The 22,261-nt window shown below is 42.9% G+C and overlaps 1 protein-coding gene across 18 annotated transcripts in view; it reads left to right on the top strand.

Moving 5' to 3' along the window:
- The window catches only part of phldb1b (pleckstrin homology-like domain, family B, member 1b), a 102,453-nt gene that overhangs the window by 55,265 nt on the left and 24,927 nt on the right, over positions 1-22,261 (top strand). For 17 of the 18 annotated variants that reach the window (XM_080429512.1, XM_080429513.1, XM_080429516.1 and 14 more), the window contains 3 exons: positions 17,322-17,630; positions 18,989-19,135; positions 19,640-19,777. In XM_080429512.1, the coding sequence (XP_080285638.1) occupies positions 17,322-17,630; positions 18,989-19,135; positions 19,640-19,777 (594 nt within the window). The remainder of the gene's footprint in view (positions 1-17,321; positions 17,631-18,988; positions 19,136-19,639; positions 19,778-22,261) is intronic. The other variant, XM_080429515.1, reaches the window with a different exon arrangement.

The raw sequence follows: 22,261 nt of genomic DNA on the forward strand, positions 1-22,261 counted from the left end.
GAAGTAAAACATGGGTTAACAGGATGAAAAGAAGGCAGTAATAATCAGTGCGTTTGTTTGCTGAAGGTGGACTTAACAGGGGACAGTTAAAGCCACTGACTGAACCGTCTGTAACTCGGCTAGTTGCCCAACGAAATGCTGTGTCCTGGCGCGGAGCAGATGTCGCCATGGTAACCACATTGTTTGTTGTCTCGTAATCTTAGGGAGAGACAGAGAGAGCGTGGGCAGGGGGGTGGGGTGGGGTTAGGTTGGAGCTGGGGCTGTCGGGGGCGGGGGGACATCTTAGCCTCGTCTGGAAGTTTGAATGAAACCCGCTGCTCAGACAATGTCCTTTTTAGAAGGTTTTATGTGACTTTCGTGCCTCTGAGAGAAGGCATTTTGTGCGTACTGTTTGTAATTACACAGTGGGTGTGTGAGAGAGAACGAAGGCGGTTCTGAGTCTAAAGCTGCAGTGTGTACGCTCTGATATTGTAGTAACATTAGGGGGGGGGGGATCCATAGAGATGTCCACGAGTCTCTGAGCTCGAGTCCGAGTCAAGTCTCAAGTCTTTGAGGCTCGAGTCGAGTCAAGTCTCAAGTCTTTGAGGGTTGAGTCGAGTCGAGTCCGAGTCAAGTCTCGGGTCTTTGAGGCTCGAGTCGAGTCGAGTCTCAAGTCTTTGAGGGTTGAGTCGAGTCGAGTCCGAGTCAAGTCTTTGAGGGTCGAGTCCGAGTCAAGTCTCGAGTCTTTTTTAAAGTCTTTTAAAAAAAAAAAAAAATGGGGGGGGGGGGGGGGGGGGGCATAGATGTAAAAGTATAGACAGGTCATAATAAATCACATTAGATTCACAGATTAGAGATTTTATGTATTTTCCCCACAATTTATTTTCATTCAAATGAAATGTGATTGAACTTGCACTAATAATGACTTTAGTTGATTTTTCACTAATTAAAATATAGTATTTCTTAATTATTAATAATTACAGCTTGTAGATTGGCTATTTTCATGATTTTTAATTGTTTTTAAATAATAATAAAAAAGGAACATACAAGATTTCCACCCGACAGCGATAATATATAGCCAATATGGTTCTGTATCAGTATATGAGTCAGTTTTTGCAGATTTCATTCTAATTGGCTACTATGCCTGCATATGAATTTCATGGGCCTGGGTAGGTCACCCTGGCTTGGCGGAGATATGCCCTGTTGCGCACACTCGACTCCGCACAGCAGTCCAACAGCAGAGCAGGTGAAAGCAATTCACTTAAACGAGGGCTGTGTTGCGCACCAAAAAACTGTCTAAATGTGGATCCCCAGTTCAAATATGATTCTTTTGGGGGGTCACGGCCTGAAAAGGTTTGAGAACCACAGCTTTTATGCAGTGAACATTACATGAGCGTAGCGTTTAAACGTGGTGAAGTGTTGAATATTCACCCAGCTGGGTTTAACGAAATGAAAATCCGATGTTTCCTAAACGTGCTGTCACAGATGATCCGACCATCTTATAAAAAATGTAAGCATATGCCAAGATAACTGAGGTTATATAGCTGATTCTGAGCTAAACATATTTGTTTAATTTCGAAGTTTTTATATTTAAACTTTATGATGAAAGGCCGCGGCGGCCACACACATAGCAGCTGTTGCGCTCGCCTCTCCATGTTTACGTTAATGAGCAGCATGAAACAGCTTGACTGAAGCCGGCTCCGCGCAGCGCGCACTGGAGCGGAGGTTTCTTTGCGGGGGGGGGGGATAGGGGAGTGGAAGTTTTTTGGGCATTTCATTCATTTATTTGTCCAAAAAATAAACATAAAATAAAGATTGTCCACGAGTCTTTGAGGCTCGAGTCGAGTCAAGTCTCAAGTCTTTGAGGCTCGAGTCGAGTCAAGTCTCAAGTCTTTGAGGGGCGAGTCAGAGTCGAGTCGAGAGTCTCGTTTTTGGCCACTCGAGTGCGACTTGAGTCCGAGTCCCTAACTCGAGTCCCCATCTCTGAGTCCGTGTTGACTCACTGACCCTCAAGGTAGAGAAGGCTGCTGTAAATGTCACACAGGCAGAGTGAAATGTCGACTTGCACCAATTTAAAGGCAAAGGGCAGGCATTGTCAAGAAGATGAGACTGCTGATCAATATGTGGTTGATATCATAACTTTGTTCAGTACAGTAGAATCCAATAGCTTAATTATTAAGAGAAATATGATTGCATTTGCAATTCACCCCAAACTAACTGTGAAGGAGAAGAAAGGAGCCTTGCTGATGAAGCCAAAGTCAATGATTTGATTCTGTTGGATTATTATAATATATATATATATGTATATTATTATTATTATTATTATTATTATTATTATTATTATTATTATTATTATTATTATTATTATTACTATTATTACACTGTAATACAAAGAGCTGTGCGTGGAGCCTCTGGGTCTGTACTTAGTCATAGTTGACTATGAATTTATTTTCAATGCCCACAATCTTTCACATTCAAGTACCCGATCTTACACACTCCGCTACACTCATACCTACTGTACCTGAATAAGCCAAAATGAACAGGCAGAGCTAGTGGTAGTGAAACTACTAGTCTGGGAGATGATTCTTTCTTGAGATTATGTGTGTGAGTTGTTTCCATCTTCACAACATGAATAGTGAGGTTGTTTTGTTCTGTTGTTAGATGGATGTAGTGGGAAAGTAGGTCTGATTTCCAATACATTTCTTATTTCTCTAGTTTCTGAATAAACATTTCACCTCATCGTCATCACAGTGAGAGGTGTGGTAAACTGACCCCAGCTCTGGGACAGACAGTCAGTCACTGTGCAAAGTCTGGTAGGGGCTTATATTTACCCAAGTTGGGGGTTTTATCACCACACCTGAGGAAATACTGTTGACTTATTCTGCGTGTATAATCATGTTATATTAGTACATGCACTCTTCTGCAGCTGTAGATGTTTTGTATCACTCCATGTTATATTGTGATATTATTCAAATACTGATATTCAAGACCGGCAGGGCCTAAACCTACCTAGCTACTGACATCCTTTAGATACAATAGTAGAGTCTCTTAGATGGCCTGCCCTATACTGAGCTGAGCGTTCTGCTTAGTTCTGAGTTATCTGCTAAAAGGTGTTTTATATGGGTGATAAACTTGCTGTGTGTGTGACTGCATTATGGACAGGGTCACACATCCGGATGACATACTGTACACAGTAAAGGAAAGTTATTATTTTGAAGGCATTTCTGTGCCTGTACAAGACAGTGAAAAATGAGGCACAGGTAGAGCAATTTAATGACATACAGTACATCACGGGCCACGAGCTGGATTCAAACCCGCATCAAGAGCAGTTCTTTGCCCGTGCGGTGCGCTAATTAATTGTCTGACTCCACATTGTTAGCCAGCCCCCCCTGGCTAAACAATATGTAATTGCTTTGTTTTCCTAACAGCCTGGAGGTGAGCGTTTTACTGATGAGCAGCCGACAGCGAAGAAGCAGCATTTGCCATGTCTGTCGGCTGCAAGATGTCCCTGCCTGGAGAGCAGCTGTCTGTCTGATATACTGTCCCTCTTGGCAAACACACTTGGCATATGGCCTGAATTCACAGTCTCTGCTCTGTCTGTCTGCAGACAGATAAAGGGGGGACTGGCCGTGTGAAAAAACAGTTCCTCTGTCTGCCAAAGATGACCTCATCTTTCAACCGGTGTGTCCATTGAAGATGTCGTCATTGTTTTAAGAAACACGACCTTGAGATGATGTCACACTGTTTGCGTGATACACACAAGTTTCGATGTTATAAAAAAATAAATCTGTTCATGCAAGGATTTTCCAGAATAAATATTGACTTTTTTTCTATCAAGAATGGAAACATGTTTACGTTTATTCTGGAGTGCAGCTCATCCATTCTGTGTTGACTGATGAATTAGGCTGTAACAGTGTAACGGTTGTACTCCAGTGACAGTCACTGTAATTGTCTAGCGGTTGTACTTGAGTGACAGTTACTGTAACTGTCTAATGGTTGTTGTACAATAGTTGATTGACTGTATGGCCGTAGTTAAGTGAGTTACTGCAGCTGTCCAACAGGCAGCTGTAGTTGAGTGAGAGTTACTGTATGCCTGGTTGTAGTTGTGCCAAAGTTACTGTATGGATGTAGTTGAGTGAGAGTTACTGTAAGTGGCTAATCGGTACTTTGGAATGAGAGTTTCTGCAACTGTGTCTAAACTCAGTGGTTCTCTTAAAGTGGTTCTCTCAGGGTTCCTTTTTTGTATCTTAATTTTTATCCCACGATTTTGTAACCCAGTTTTCACCCAGTGCCAATTGCCTAAACTTGTAATCCTGGGCTCTACTCTCCCTCTGCCAGCCTGGGGAGAGCCTTGTACTGAGCTCATGCTTCCTTCAACGCATGAGGAGTGAGCAGGCCGCTTCTTATCACCTGACGGGGGGGGAGTTTCCCCGGTAGGACGTAGCACGTGGAAGGAACATGTTATTCCAACCAGTTCCTTTCCCCTCCATCAGGCGCCCCGGCTGACCAGGGGGAGGTAGTATAGAGACCAGGATTACTGCATGTTTTTTGTGAGGGTACCTACCTTAGGGGACACGGGGAGAACATGCAAACTCCACACAGAAAGCCCTGTGAGGCGACAGCCATACTGACTGAGCCACCATGCCCCCTGACCCTCAGGGTCTAACTAGCTGTAGTTGAATGAGTTACTTTAACTGTCTTAATAGTTGTAGTTGAGGGAGAGTTACTGTACTAGGGACACTATATGACACTATAGGATTTTCAGAAAGGATCCTAAGGTTTGTCAGTGTGTTATTAAATATTATTTTGACATAATTGGTCAAAGGAAGACAAAATGTGCTGATTATTGAAAAGTGGAGTGTGTGTGTTCAGGCAAACTGGTCTGCAGAGAATAATTAGAGCGAAGGAGTCTGCCTTCTGCCAGGTAGGACCCATACTGTACCTAGGACAAAATGTAGCTTTGTGTGTGCTGAAAATAGCTGATCTGCAAGCTCTTAGTAAGCTTGTAGATCTGCTCTTTTTGGCCAATGTTCCCCCCAGAATAGGGTTGCTGGGGTTCAAGTGGTCAAACAACCCTTTCATTTGACTTGCGTTAATGCCCTTTTCAGTTGAAAATACATATTCTTTGTCATGCGAAAGGGTCATGTGAATGTGAATCGTCTTTATTCAATGGTTTCAACTACAGACATTATGTAAACAGATTTTAATAGTCAACATTGACAATGAAAATGTACGTATTTATGAATAACGTTGTTTTACTTTCATATGTTAGAAGACTAATACGGAGTCATTGCACTGTTTCGTAAGGACAGCTCACTCTTCTCGCTCTCTCTTTCTTCCTTTCCCACCCTCTGTTACTTGTGTCATGCTATGCGTTGCATATTTTTCCAGCCTGTCAGTCTGCCTGGAAAAAAAGATACAGAGTAGTCGGGACATACAGAGAAAGCTCTGTTGTGTATTGCGCCATCTCTGCCAGTGCAGTGTCCATGTGGATTACAACACTAAATATACCTTCATACTGCAGATATGCACCCACATTCAGGAACGCCTACAGCTGCTCTTTGAGCAAAGAAACCTAGGAAACATATCACAGCAAGCCAGGGTAGACCTGTAGGTCTAGATAGGGTTGTACAATGTATTGTAAATTATTATATATATCATATTAATTTCCACAGCATAGGTCAAAAATAATGGAAAGAGCCAGCATGTTATGAGATCTGGTGCTACGCTGATATTATATGGTCAATCACGTGAGTTACACTTCCACCAGGAGCATTGTGTAAATGGTGTTTGGTTTTCCTTGATACTAATATTGTTCTTATTTGCAAATATTGTGATTGTTGTCTGAAATATCGTCTTGAATATCGTCTCAAATCGAAGGAATGATTCAATTTAATTTGTATTTTTCTTATCTGTGTGTAGAGCTACAATACAACATCAGCAGTGGTCTTCAACAGGTCTCCCGTAGTTGAAACCTGTGGAGTCAGGACCCAGTATACTGAGAATAGGCTATATAACATGACTCATCTGTAAAGGTGGCCTTTTTGTCCCTTCCTCTACTCTTTCTGAACACCTCACAACCCATGTCTTGGTCTTGTCCATGTGCGACTGCATAATGGTTGGCATGCCGCTGTGGGTGAAGAGCTTCTCTGCTTCAGGACAGATACGTTTTAGAGCTGTTCCGATACCCATACCAGTATGGGAAAAGCTGCCGATACTGCCCAAAATACTGGTATAGGTATCGAGGCGAGTATGCCAGTCAAAGTCAACGCCGATCCGATACCACGTAATTTGTCACATGATGATATTTCATTTACAGTAATATTTTGATGTTGCACGATTGTTTTGTACTCTTACTGTACTATTTACATTATTATTTTACTAACTTGTAGCTGCATTTTAACCTGTTTTGAATTTTTATTTATTCCTGGATCGGTGGTTCTCAAATGATTTAATTTCAAGGACACCCTTAACTCTGAGAGTGTACAAATGGAGCCTTTTTTTGTACACTCAGAGTTACAGACCTGTAAGGGTCCATTCGTAATCCCCTCAAGGAACCCTGAGGGTCCCTGGACCTTTTATTACACACTGGTATTTGATCGGTACTCAACCAATAGGCAAGTTATGGGAATCGGTATCGGGAAGGAAACAATGGTATCGGTACATCTCTAATAACTTTGACCCCATCTGCTTGAGTGAAGCAGGAAGAGAGAGGGCGACATGGAGAGGTGGACCACATTCACTCTCACTATGTGGGTCAGCTGTGCATTTCTTGTTCTCTCTGTGTCTAAAGGAAAGCTCTGTTAATCCAGCCTTGAGACAGAGCGTAAACACACACATGCAGCAGTGTGTGTATTTAAGGATTTATGTGCCAGTGCTGACCTGTTATCAACAGTACTAGACACATTCTTTTTATAATTGGCGTACCTATGTTGTCTCTCCAATTAGCTTAATAGGCACATATCTGGCTATAAACTCAATATTGCATTGTATTGAATTAATAATGCAATACAATATCTGCCCATGTATCAGTCAGTGTTGAAATTATATTTGTTTCTTTATCATTTGTTCTATGGTAGGTTACAGTCCATATACATAAAATATTGTTCCATGGTGTATTTATGATATGTTGGGGGGCTTTTCTGCCTTTAATTGATTTTACAGTGGAGACTGACTTGAAACGGGGAAAGAGTCAGGGAGTGACACGCAGCAAAGGTCCACCAGGCTCGGGAATCGAACCCGCGACTTGCTGTCAGACTACGAGTCAGGCGAGTGGTACGTGCCGTAACCACTCGGCCATCATTGCCCCATGGTGCATTCCATAGTGATATGCATCATCAGGTGCTCCAGTAAAGTAGGTGGCTGTGAACCTGGAAGAATGTCGCTAATTACCCATCTATACTTTTATATGTATGGATGTGTGCGTTATTCTGGTTTCTGTTGCAACTCCTAAGTCCTAATGCTGTGTTTTGTAGCTACAACATACAGCAGTTACATGCACATTAAGGTGCTATGCTGTGTGCTGGACACATCCCGTTAGGAAAAGGTTATTGCCTGAACATGGGATACTTTGTCCACATTTTACATATTGATGTTTTGACTCCTGGATATGCTGAAGATCCACATGGGACTGAGATGGTGTCAAAAAATAATTTTCCTTCGCTTCACTTCCAACAACAAATGGTTTGTAAACCACAGTGTGAAGTGTTCTTGTCTGAACTCTCAAGTGTTGTGGCGCTGGTTGTCCACTAGAGGGTGTAGCTTCCCTGCTCAGGCTGCAGTTGGATATCAGAGGGCACCATGGAGTGTGGAGGGAGGGTGGGATACAGTACATTCAGCTAAACAGCAAGCCTCTCCCAATCTCATATTTTGGTCTCCACTCGAATTGCAAATTTATTATTCGCTGAGTGGGCAAATTATTAGGAAGGAACATCTCCTGCATCTCAAATGTCTCCAGGGGTTGAAATTTCTTCCTGAAAGTATGGTTTTATGTGCTTAGCTGTTATCGAAGCTGGCATAATCCCAGAAATGCACAACCATACAAACCGCAGGGTTTTATGTTTTCATATTGCAATGTAAAAAACATTGGATGGAGATTCTTAGCCCTTCAGAATATTATGGATTCACCTGGCCAGACTACTGACAGTAAATAGATATCAAGTGTGTCTAAAATCTCTAAAGTACAAAGTTTCTTTTCATGGAATCAACCAGCAAGCCACCTCCCACTTCAGGAAGTCCGTACTCAAATTATGCCCAGCCCCTCCCCCTTTTCAAAGATCACGCCCCCCAGGCCCCAGGGCCACTGAAGGGCTCTCTCTCCCCATTTGTTCCAAAGTAGCTCAGTCTGCTTGAGTAATTCCTCAATATTAAGGCTACAACACAGGGAGACAAGTGATAGAGACTACAGTTTGTGTTAGTACTGTCCAATAACATCCAGTACATAAACGTAACTACCAGATATGGATCGGCACCAGGCGCTGAGCAGCCCTGCACCGGTGGGCACTGTGGTGAGGCGAGGGCAGAGTAGAGAACAGGCCATGGTGTACCTGCTGACTCTGGCTGGAGAGAATCCAGGCTTCCTCAACAACGTGGCAGGACTCATGAAGGTAACTGATGCCACATCTGGGACTCTCTGGTGGGCTCTGGCTATATTTAATGATGAACCACTCTGAGATATTTAGCTGCATAAAGAGGTGTTGACGGAGCTCTTGGATTCTTTCATTAGTGAAGTGATATTTAGACCACCAGGCAGTTGTGAGCTGAGTCTTGGCTGACTTTTCAAAATGCCCTCACACATCTGAGTCTAAATTTAGAGGGAACGTTGTTCTGGTTGCTGGCTGGCGAGAGGACAAGTTGATCAGATGGCATACTGTGTGTGTGTGTGTGTGTGTGTGTGTGTGTGTGTGTGTGTGTGTGTGTGTGTGTGTGTGTGTGTGCGCGTGTGGGGGGTGTAGAGCTGGACCGATGCCAGATTTAAGGGTCTGATGGCGATACAGATGTTTTGACTGATATTTTGTAAAATTATAGTGCAACATCTTGGAATCAATTTGGCCAAAGTTTCTATTTGGGAACATTAAACTTAATATAAATTATACACAATCATTGTAGATTGGCTATTTTAGAAACAATTTAAAATCATTGGCTGTATAATTGATATCTACGTTGTCAAAAAAACAAAAACAATAGCCGATATAATATATCGGACAAACCAATGTATTGGTGAGGCTCTAGCTGGTACATGCATGTCAACGGCATGCTACAGCAGCACGCATACATATGCATGTGATGCCTTCTGTCGGCTCATTCATTCACAATGGAAGCTTTGAAGGTTTTGCAGCATCTGTATTAGTTCAGATGTCTGCCCGTCGACTGCAGGTTGGGGATTTTTATAATGAGACCTGCTGAGAAATGTGTTGAGTTTTACTGCTGCAGGTAGAGCAAGCTAATGAGAAAGAGTCAAAGACTGAGATAGACAGCCAACGATTGACCAGGAAAGGGATTTAGAACTCGTATTTCTTTGCTGATCGAGACAGAGAGAGAGGCAGTGTTGGATAGGAGTGAAAATGCGAGTGACTCTGTCTGTGAACAAAGCTTCAGGCTGTTGTTTGCATCCTCTTGTTTGACGGCTGGAGAGCTGTTTGGTTTGTTTGCCGCTGTTTACGTTGGCTGGTACGCTTCATAAATCTCCCCCGGCCAAACAATCGCACGCAGAATAACTAGCAGCTCATCATCACACAGACTGTTGCACACTGGCATTGATCTACAGCTCATATTTATGGGGAATATGGGCTGTATATATTTGATGTATTTGATTTGCACAACATTTTTTGTATATATTTACAGGACATGTTAGTTATTTCCGAGGGAAACATTATGAGATAGTTGTTACCGGTGTTACCGGTGAGGTAAGAAACCCTGGGGGGCTTAAAATTTTGCATATCGTACAGACAGATGTCATATGTTTTTAGTGTGGCTGAGTTTAGTGGTGGCTGACATGATGCAACTAGAGTTTGTGCAGATATTACAGGCTTTTGGTGTTTGTATTGCGGATGTAGGATTCCCCATTGTCCTTTAAATAACCATAATCATGTTTTTTTTTTTACATAAATCCCCCACTCTGAACCTGCCCTCTAATCACTGCATGTGCTCTTTGATGTTCTCATCTCTAGGCTGAAAGTTTTGACATGATAACTCAAACACTTGTGGGGAAATGAGCCCTGGGGGCCCATATCTTAACCTATTTAAAAAAAGAAGCAGATGTTCAGTAAGTACTCCTGAGATGCCAGGTTGAAAGTGGTGAAGGGCCAGGACTCAGGAGGGACGCTACACTGGTTTAAATGCAGCTGCATCTACTGTTGGCTACAAGCCAATAGTTTACACTTTCAGTTAAATTCAGTTGAACTTCACACACAGTCAATCTAACTTATGCAACATTGAACTGAAAAAAAAAAACATTTCACTTGGGGCCATGGTGCATACAGAACACACATGTAAACAAGAGATATTAATAATAATAAGATATTATGAGACAACGTACTGCAACAATGAAATGGTAGGTAACATTTTCACATGAAGAAAGTGAGATTGTACTGATGCCCTCTGCAACAAGCCCTTTAGTGTCCACTTGAAGGCAGTCATCATCAGGAATACAAATGTAATCAAATAGGTAGCCTCACTACTGATAAAAAGAACAACAACAAAAAAGGATTGGAGACATGTTTTTATTCTCAAGGGCCCAAGACTTCAAATATTTTAATCTGAGTGGATCTGATTCGGATTATGGTTAATAAAGAAAGAAAAAACAGAGGATTGGGATCACTTTGATTTGATCTGTGATCATAGAATTATCTCAATATGAAATAAGTTTGATTAATCAAATAATCCAAATCTGACCCACTTGGTAGGGATTACAAATATTGAACGCTTGGGCCTAGGTGATTTACATTTGTAATATGTATAATTATGTTCAAATCAAACTCTACAATTGTTTGTGTATATAAGCCTAATCTATACATTCAAAACAATTGGGTTAGTTCTGTGAATTTAGAGCTACATATTCTTTGACTCTTATAATATAGCTCCAGAGGCAACTGTTGTGGAACGGTGAGCTCCTGTTTCTAGCACCTTGCTGTGAAAAAAAGCATTCCAAACAGGTTATGTCAAAATAACTCCAAAATAACAATTTATAGGCTGGTTCCAGAGGGGGATTGGGAGTAAACAAAAAAGTTAGCTCTGATTTCATGACACTTCTGTCATCATGCACACTTTCACCAAGACTGCACTGGTGCTGTCTTAGTGAAAGATGGCACCAGTGCAGTCTCTATGTATGATCAGGTCAGATTGTAAACATTTGTACATGGAGCCTGGCGTTTGGAGTTTTGGATAAACCTATCCACAGAGTGAAAACGGCACCCTGCTGCTGCTGTGAAGGTAAAGAATAGCAGTGGATCACCGTAACGCCTTCATAGACTGTCTTTTTGGGAGCTATTTTGACATGTATACGTTTGGAGAGCTTGTTAGCAGCAAGTGTCTAGAATAAATGAGAGCACGCCATTTCTACTGGCAGCTCAGACTCTGGGGCTGATATTCTCTGCGCTTCCAAGTACTACAGGTGTGTAAGAGGCAAATTATATATATAATACAATACGTCTGGAATTGCCGAACTTACATTTAAAGCTCAGTGCACTGAGTGCAGCATGGAGGGCCAGTTTATTACCAGGAGAGTCAGGCTGCCTGAGGGCTCTCTGGTACGCTTGGCTTTGAAGCCTGTTCCGTTGCTCCATGTTCCACCAAGGAGGAGGAGGAACGCGGCCCTCGTTAAGAGTCGTCTGTTCCTATTCCCCAGGGACAGTGCCACTGAAAACACAAAACCTTCCCATGGAGAGAGCATCGGATGATTACCACCAACGTAGTTTGTTTTGCAGACGGTTTACCGAAGAACAGAGCTTGTGAATCTTCTGCTACTGCCCGAAGAGATAGATGAATACATATATATATATATATATATATATATATATATATAAATTATATATCTATGGAGGTAGGGAGAGAGAAAGAAAGAAGCGCTTTGTTTTTGGGGTTTAGTTGAACTCTATTGAATTCCTGCTCTCGAGGTGTACTACCAAGGTTCTATTCACGTCTGTGACGTGCTGTAAGATTAAAAGTTGCCTCCACCAATTAAAGATACACAGATGCCCCCCCCCCCCCTTCTAAGGAAAGAATAGGATATAGGAGAGAGGATTGGGGACGACAGAGAAGGGGAGACGCACTGACTGCCGGGGAAAAGAGGAGGAACGAGGGAGAAATCCTGAATGCCGGGAGGCTGGAAGCAAGGATGTAAGTAAGGAAGGGAGGAAGGAAGGAGAAATTGCAGCAAAAAGTCACTAGAGAACTAGCGTAAATAACAAAGAAAAAAAAAAAAAAAAAAAGCATTGTCCTCCTAGATCTATCCTGTCAGTTCTCCTGAACATCATAATGTTTGTAGGGTCACAGGAGCATTGGTACTCCTTAATACTGTATTTATGGGTTGCTGCTAGTCTAAGCTGGTTGTTCTGTAAATCACTCGGGATGAGTGCATCCATCATTCACCTGGTGAATGCCGTTCACCAGGCTGCCATTGGCCACTGTTATGTCCGCCAGAATTTTATACGGGTACAGTTACATATCACTCCTTTTCAACGGTTACCATTTTGCAGTGAAACTCAGCTGTTAGGGTTGTAACAAAAAAGACTTTGTGTGAGTTTTTTTTTTAGAGTAAGCCAACGGAAAGGGGGCCGGGGGGTGAGTAGAATGTGTGAATTCAGGTTTGGCCTCCAAGACGGCCAGGCACCACACTCAGAGCTTAGGGAATGCTTGGAACTAAGCAGGCAGAGGAATGCCTCTCTCACAGAGAGGTAACAGTACCACCACACACACACACACACACACACACACACACACACACACACACACACACACGCACGCACACACACACACACACACACACACACACACACACACACACACACACACACATTGGATTTACACTTCGGTGGTGATTTTACTGTTTCTTTGTTAAATACCTTTTGGTGAGTAAAGACAGTACTGTACTGACACTGAGGCAAGTAAGGACAAGGGACCTAATGAAGTATTAATTAATTCATGTAGTGAATTTTCTCATTCACTCAAGTACTGACTGGATTTATTCGTTTTTGATTGACGATGAACTGTGATTTCTTTTCAATACGAAAAATGCTAATTTTGTCAGAGATCAGACAGGGCTCATGAGATAGTGTGTGTGTGTGTGTGTGTGTGTGTGTGTGTGTGTGTATTGTGTGATGTTCTTCTCTGTGGTTTGAGCCTTGTGACTGAAAGTTGCCATGATGTCCTACAGGCAGGAAGGATAAGGAAAGGTTGAACTGTGGAACTGTGAAATGAGACTTTACTGTATTCATCCTGGAGATAATCTTGGGGTGTCCACACACCCCACATTTTAACACATTGAGTGCCAATCGCGTAGATCTACGCGAACCGCCGGTTCACGTTGATTTCACCAAAAGTGCACTTTCGGAAATTTTTGATCCATTTCCGGTTCCGGTTTGATCACCGGAAACGGAATTATTTGGGATCCGGTTTTGCCGATCCCGTCGGCCCTCGTTCTAATGACGAAACTGAAACTCAATTTTCTCCTTGTAGTTTTTTCTCCTCGCATATCACTGTTTAACGTAAACCGTTCTAACTACAACAATGGAGCTCCGTTTGACACGTGGTTTTCACTGGTAGAATCAGTGAGATGTCGGTGATGTTTACAAACCGTGCACAGCTCAATCTTAAGGATTTTAACAAGGTCTATGGCAAAAAAAACAAAAAAACAACAATAACACGTTGGCACTGGTGAGTACATTATGAGATTAACGTCTGGCATGGAATGTGTTAAAGGGGTCACCACTAAACACATCCACAACACACAGAGATGAGATGTCAAACGGTAGAATGGATAGAGGTATAGGAGCCTCAGGGTGGAAGAGGAGAAGAGATGTTGTGCCCTTTTATTTTTCACAAAATTCCCTTTTCCCCCAGTTCAAATTGGGGATTTAATTTTTTCTTTCTTTTCTTTTCATTTCTTTACCAATTTCTTATGCAAGAAAGTCTGCGCAATAAACTACAATAATAATACAATAACAACATTGCATTTAACTTAATCAAAGTACTTTGAACAGTACAAATAAAAGTGCCTGGTAGCTTGGATATTATTCTCTCTATCCATATCCTCGTGTTTACTGACGTGCACATGCTGAAACAGTGCACTGTACACTACACAGTACAGCACAAGTGAGACACAGAAGCTAGACAGGCTTTCTGCTAAGGGGAGAGGACAGATGCTCTGGTTATTATACATATTTATGATATCGTCCTACATTTTATTGTAATCTCCCCCAAATATCCAAATTCCAATCTCCAATACTTCCCACCATTTAAGCCCTATTATGTATCGTCATTTGACAAATATCGAAAATATAATATTTTCACTATTACAAATTTTTTTATTCCGAAAATTGTCTGATCGTGACCCTGTTTTCTGCATGATGGCAATTACGGTGCCCTAGAGAGGAGTGACCAGCTGTAGAAGGCCTGTATTTGTGCAACTGTCTTTAAGCCCAGCCTGCTTCCTGCGAATGACTGTGGGTGTCTGTGTGAGCGTGCATGTGTTTGTATCCCAGTCTATTCTAACATCTCCACCATGCGAGTGAGTAAACCTTACCTGGTCCTTGTTACTCTTTCTTTTGTTCTTTAGGGTTGCACAAAATGTTTAGTTTTAGCTTTGATGGTAAGAATAAGACTGTATCGTAAAACTGCTTTTAAAACGGTGGCAGTTGTAAAATGCTTCAAAATCATGAAGTTATTTTCATTATTTTGGATATGCTAGGCAGTCTGTCCGTCAGTCAGCTTGCCAGTCATTCAGTCAGCTAGCCCGCAGTCAGTCTGTTGGTGTTCTAGCCAGCCAGTCAGTCAGCCAGCCAGCAGGTAAAAACCAATGGGATTGTGGATTCTCCATCCACATGTGGAGATCAAATGTGTGTTTGCTGCTTCTAATCAGGCCATCACTGATGTGATGTCTGGTAAACAGTTTTGGACCTACTCTCCCTTCCTGCTCCTTCTCAGCCTCCTGTCTGAGCCCAAGGGGATGTGCTAACGACATCTACAGAAAGGCTCACGCCTCATAAACTGAAATTTCTGACCTTTGGAAGTGGTTGTAGCAGTGAATTTTGCCCTCAACACACCTCCGCTTTCTAAAAAGCCCACATAGGGAAACAGAAGGGGGAAAAAGTCAACAGATGTGGTAGGCAGTCAGAGAGCACCAGCATGATTTGTGCGTAATTTGCAGGTTGTCTGGCTTCTAATTTGACAGTGTGTCAAGTTGATTTACTCGTAGAAGCCCCCCCCCCCCCATTTCATCGTATGAAATCTGTCTGGCTTCCTGCTCTTCAGCTAACAGACACGTTTCATGAACATTGTCTGGTGTTAGCGAGAGACCTCTTAGTTTTCCTTCTTGTCCAAAGTCAGATCAGTGTCAGAGTTCAGATTGGTCTGCTCTTAAAGGTGTTTGTGTGTATATGCATGTATTCAGGTAGCGTGTGTGCAGCTACAGTAGCATTCATTATTCATTGTATTCCGGTGATGAGACTGCACCATACTACAGCTTGGGGCTCTGTCCTCCCACCCACTCTGTTAAAAACAGAGCTATCTCCGTGATTACAGCTTCAAGCTAATGGAGGGGTTGCTACAAGCCTCTTATAATGCAGTCACTAACCCAGAAGACTATAGGAAAGACAAGCTTATATCTCTATGAGGGACTTTATCCCTTATGGCATTGGGTAGGGATCCAAAAGCATGACAGAAGATGTTCTTTGCCTCCATGTCAAAACATCCAGCTTTTTTTTCTCTTTCTTGATCGTCAATTCAGGTGTGAAAGTGGTTTAAAGCCGGTGCACTGGAGGTTGTATGTAGTTGAAAATTGACTTGTTCAGTCGGGTGGTTGCTATGCGCCCATGGGGGAATGCCCAAGAACTGACCCCTGATGTGATGTTATGTGTGAAAATACCACATAGCTCCCTGGTTTCCAAAGCCAGGAAAGGGAGGATGGCATGAATAATACAGAATTTGAACATCCCAACATGCAGAGCCTCAATTAGATCCTTTTTCCATTTTTCTTGGATTACTGTCTGTGAAGAACTTGCAGTCTTCAGGTGAGAAGTGGGGTGGGAGGTCCGTGGCAGCTGACAATCAAGAGGTCAGAGTTTACATGCCATCCCAGCTTGCTGGAACCATCCTAGTAGGTGGGCTGACATCCAGAACACAGCTGGACAACCAATCAGCAGGGGGTGGGGTGGAGAGGGGGGGGGGGGTGCTGGTGGTTTGAACTGTGGGTAGTAAAGTGAGTGAACTGGTGGCAGTAAATGGAATTTTGGAATTTTCTAGTCCAGTATAATGCTGAAAACATAGCTTCAAGTGTCATTACAATTGGTACAGTCCGTATCTGTAAACTGTAATCCTGTTACAGTTTACAGTTACAGTTTTTTTGTTCAAAAAGGGTTATGGCCTGGGAATAGATACTGTCCCTGAGCCTGCTGGATCGAGACCTGATGCTCTGTTACAGTTTACCTAGACTGTAGCAGGGTCAACATTTCATTGCTAGGGTGACTATGGTCTTTGATGAACCTCTGGGCCTTCACCCTATGCTCCTGGGTGTAGTCGGATGATGCATTTCGGTCTCATCTGGATTTGATGGGTGTGGCAGAGTTTTGCTGAGTCATAGTGGGTCAGTTGAATTGAACCGTGACAGAGATGGCATGATGGAAGTTTGTGTTCCAGCTCATTAGCCTCAGGCCTGAATTCTGTCCTTTCTCTGAGCGGCTTGCCTCCAGATTGGTATCCATTGCCTGCCGAGTGCACGGGTACCCAAACAGGAAATTAGACGGTGCACGAGGACTCTGGATCTAATCTGATGTCCTTCTGTCTGTCTTCTTATGACATATTTTTAAAGTACATCTAGAGTTTCCCAAACAGTGGGTCGGGACCCATCTTTGGGTTGTGGACCAATTTTTATGGGTCGCAAGTAATTTAAAAAGTTTAAACAAAAACAAATCAACTTCTCATCAATTAAAAACAATTCCAACATTTTCCCATATATTTCATAAATTAAAAAAAAAAACTCAAATGATTTCCATAGATAAATAAAAAAAGAAAAGCTTGGTGCCGCGTTGTGAGCTTGTAGATATGCTGTTTTCACTAGTTTGGGTCCTGGGAAAACGTTGAATTTCTCTTTTGGTTTTGAGCTAAAAAGTTTATCTCTTGTTCACCAGGAGAGACAGCGGCTGGAGACCATCCTGAACCTCTGTGCGGAGTACAACCGAGGCGATGGCCCTGGAGGCCTTGAGATGGCTGGCCAGTCCAGGACGGGCTTCCCCGGGGGGTCCCTGGCCGACGGCTACAGACGGCGGCCCTCCTTGGAGAACCTGTTGGGGGAGAGGACACCGTCTCCTGCCCTGCGCCACGCCCAGCGCCAGAGGGAGAGCGACGAAGAGAACCTGAAGGAGGAATGCAGCAGTACGGAGAGCACGCATCAGGAGGTGAGGACCACTCCTCCAGCACTGCACAATGGAGACAAGCAGGTCAGAGACTAGCTCACTGTTCCCCTGCCTGCCCGCGCTGCATGCACCCTCACCCCTGGCTGCACGGATGCCAGCATGTACCACCACTGCACCAGCCAATCAGCTGACTGAATGAGCTGCCATAAACTAAATCAAGCAACAATGAATTGAATTGGCACTATGCATAACTGTAGTCCTGGGTTACCTGATATCCATTTCTGGTACCCCGTTTCCTGTTCTGTAAGAGCAGATTTAAACACAAATTAAGGTGTCATATAAGTTTTATGTGTTGCCGAGTAAAATCTGCTGCCTCGACAATCGAGCGAAGCTATAGAAAATTGCACCAGAAACGTCGGGTATGCCACCTTTGGGAAACCCGGGACTACGGTTAAGTATGCACAGAGCCTGTGAACAAAGAAGTATTTATTTCAATTAGAGCTTACCTGCACTTTCTTCACTGTTTTCATTGAGTTGTTTGGAATCTTAACTGGACCCTGTTTCTATACTGCATGATCTTTCTTATAATGTAATGATAAAATCAGTAACCCCTTTCATCCAGGCGTCCCTATTTTAGGCATGTCGTCACATTGTCAGAAAGTATGAAAATTTGCTAAAATAGCTCACGAGTTGCATTGTGAGTTTATAGATTGGCTATTTCCGCTACTTGTCGTTCGAAGAAGCACTGTATATAGGGGCATAAATGGTTAAGAGTCACTGCAGCATGGACTGTCAGTTCACTTGGATAAATGTGTGCATGCACTGTATCAGTCTGTTCTGTGGGCTCAGACAGTTTCTACGTCTGCCACACTGAATATTGTGACTTTGAGTTCACACAGGTTCTACATCTGTCACACTGAATATTGTGACTAACAGAGTGCAGTTCTTCGTACATCTCTACGCTGTAGCTGACTTTTCACTCAACACATAGAATCTTCATATAGTTTTTCTGCATTTGCAGCAGGGTTGATATTGCATGATGTAACCAACCCTTGGCGTGAACTCGCTCTTGATGGATACAATGCCATCACTGCCACTGAAGTTTTATGAAGCTTTTAGTCACATGGGTGCTGTTGAGTGGAGGGTTGGCAGTTCGAGTCCAGCTAGAATCACTGAACACTGCCAAAGCCAAGTGACCTTCACTTTAAGGTCATCAAAAATACCATCAACTGCATTCTGTGTCTCCTGACTCAGTTTGGGGGGTATTTTTGTGAATATTCTATCATCATATTCCTAGTGCGTTCTGCATGAAAGCATCTCTCTGATGTTTCTCAGTCTTTCTCTAATTCTTCTCGTCTCATTATGTCATGATATCTCTCCCTCGAGTCTATTCTAATCTCTCGCTTTCTCTCTTCCTCTCTCTTTTTTCTCTCTCTCTGCAGCATGAGGACTCGTCCAGTCCGTCAGGCGTTTCTGTTGTTGAGCTCAATATCCTGGAGGATGAACGGGTCAGGGTTTTGTCTCGTGTTGATGAACTCAAGAGCCGTCTGACAGAGCTGGACCAGCAACTCCAGGAGTCCAAACAGGAGGTAGAGTCACAGCAGGCTATAGATAACATAATTAAACCTACACTTTTTTAGATGAATCCTTTAGGAGATTGTTTAGATAGGAGAGAGACGGGAAGGTAGAGAGCGGGAAAGACATGCATTATGGGCCTGCAGATGGAATTGAACTGGGGGCCTTGAAATTATGTGGTTGACGCACAATCCGCTCATCCACCGGGACACATCACATTTTAATTACTTTTTATTGGTTATTTAGTCATAATGATTGATGTTGTGTGATCGATAATACATCATCAAGAATCCCTCTGCTCCCTCAGGTTTACAGCTAGGATGTGTCTTTGTGGTTCTGATATTTAATGTGAACTTATGTGCCCTTCAGGGACAATTTGGGAAGCACAGTCCTGAGTGTTAAAATACAAATTTATTTTAGCATATGCATATTTTATTTAGCATATGCTCAAATAAAAGTGTCAGACATCCTGCACAGGGCGGCAAGTATTTGATGGGTTTTGACCTCATGTCCTGCAGGCGGAGATGGAGCGTGCTCTGTTGCAGGGTGAGAGACAGGCGGAGCTCGACCAGATCGAGGCCGAGGCTGACATTATCTCTCAGCTGCAACACAAACTGGACGAACTGGAGAACGTCATTCAGAGAGAGAAGGACAAGGTAGAGAGAGATACTCTGTCAAGCATATACATAATACTGTACATACAGATATTATTACATTCATACATACACACACATTCAGAGAGAGAGAAACCCTGTGTGTGTGTCTCTCTCTCTCTCTCTCTCTCTCTCTCTCTCTCGCTCTCGCTCTCGCTCTCTCTCTCTCTCTCTCTCTCTCTCTCTCACCCAGTCACACACACGTTCACTTACTCTCTCATACACTATTTGGTCACTGTTTTCTCTGGTCTCCTGGTTTAGTTCATATGTTGCCTTTTCTCTCCAAACCAACATTCCTTTACATCTGGTGGCTGGGGTTGTTTACTGGTGACTGATTTTTTTTCCCCTCCAGCTTTGATACTTTGAATCACCTTTCTTTCAAAGATCAAATAAACGAAGGCATCAGGTGTTTTCCTCTGTCGCTCCTGTCCTGCTGGGCTTGTCTCTTACTGCACTAACCAACAAATATTAACACTCCATCACTGGTTTTCTGTGTCTTCAACATTCACAACCAGTCTCTAGTCTTAACCACTTGAACCCTAAATGTCCCTATTCTGGGCATGTCATAATGGGCGAACACTCCGGAAAATGTGCCTATCGCCTGTACAAGCTAAAAACGCGTCGCAACGTGACGTGTTGTGAGCTTGTTGATCGGATATTTTCGGCAAAGAGGAAGGAGTCAAGGATAGAGCCCTGGGGGACCCTGGTCAACGAAGCATATATGGTTAAAGTGGTTATTGATTTATATGTAGTCAGTAAGATCTGCTGTGGAATGATTTCCTGGATCTGTCCTGCACAGAATCTGTTTCATACGAGGACGTTGTTCTGGTTGTAGTGCAGACAGTGTAACATGAAGAGACTAGTAAGATTAGGAGGCACACAGTCATGCAACAGAACATTTATTTACGCACAACATACCTTTGTAGGATGTTAGATCCACTTGTGAGATCCACTGATCTCACAATGAGGTAAACCAGAGGTTCTCCAAACGTTCATGCCAAGGATCGCCGATTTACTGTAGTTTGGTACAAAATGATCTGTCTGTACTGAAGGTGGAAAAATAGGATAAATGCTGAAGAAGGCACTGATGAGGGAGGGAAGTCTTTATGGTAAAACCACCAGCCTGCTCCTTGCAGTGGGTGCACCCTCAGGGGATCCTTCCTGTTCGTACCTGCATCAACCACATTTAAACGGCAGCAGAGAGATAGAGAGAGAGAGAGGAAAAAGAGAGCAGCTTGAGGCACAATACCCATTTTCACCTTCTTGTGTAGCAATTAGTCATCTAGCCACTCTGCAATTTAGATTCCTGTGTCTCTAAATTGTACTGAATCCTGTGATGCCAGCAGCCCCCACTCGCTCTTCCAAATGACACATTTTATGATTTACACTGAACAAGTTCAGACCTGCGGGTGTTTGAGGGGAAAATTACCACTCCTCTCTCTTAAAAAAAACCCCACAAAGATCTAAGCTTCACCTGATGTATCTGTGTCAATCTAAACAAAAAAGTCAATAATGCAATGTACAGTACAGTGGTCGAGACCCAGTCTGACCACAGATGGCCCGGGGTGGAATCCCACTGGTGCCTTATTCCTGTGGCTCCCATTGAATGTGTCTCTGTCAACCATCCTATTGTCTGCCTCAAAAAAGAAAATCCAAAGGTGTATGATCTGAACATTATGCTTAAAAAACCCTATTACGCATTACATGCTGTTAGTTCCTCTAGAGTTACTGACTACCACAAGGGTTTTATTGGATAAGTACAAACCTCTCTCTCTCTCTCTCTCTGGGGCTTTAAGCTGGGGTTTAAAACTGCATCCTAGTTATTACAGTATGAATGAGTAGTTCAGGACTGCATTTTCCCTGAAAGCTTGTTGCTTTAATGGAGATAAACTACAGAGTTTTGTTGTTATTGATTGTTTTCCTGACCTCGCGACCAGAGCAGCGCTCAGGGGACGCACTGTAGCGCTTCTCCACTGTCACTACAATGTAGAAACATACTGTAAGCTGCTGTGTTTCACATTGTCTGCTTTACTGAAGTCATCATTGTGACAAGTGAGTTTGTAATGGTCTCAGATGTAAGCACATGAAGGGCAAATAAAAAGGAATATGCTCTAGTTATAGACTATACAAAGGTATATACAATGTCCTTGAATTGGTTCGTTAAAACCTGTGTACTCATCGTAATAAGGACCTACAGATTTAATTTTAAGAACATGAACGACACAGTCATGCATGCGTAAACTGAAGGTTCTGTCAAAGTGAACCAAAACCAAATACAAGAACTTCTTCTTAAAGAACACAGAGTTTATGATGAACTAAAGCCGCTGTTAAAACGAAGGTAAAACAAGTCAAGTTGCAAAATCACCACACCTCATGTTTGACCTCCGTCAAGTGACCGGTGTCACTCTCAGGCTGTTATTCTACGGTTCCCTACTTCCTACTAGACTACTGAGGATCATTTCACAGCACTTGAGTTGCTCTGTCACT

The sequence above is a fragment of the Gymnoscopelus braueri genome (genome assembly GCF_963280865.1).
Source record: "Gymnoscopelus braueri genome assembly, chromosome: 5".
Taxonomy (NCBI): domain Eukaryota; kingdom Metazoa; phylum Chordata; class Actinopteri; order Myctophiformes; family Myctophidae; genus Gymnoscopelus; species Gymnoscopelus braueri.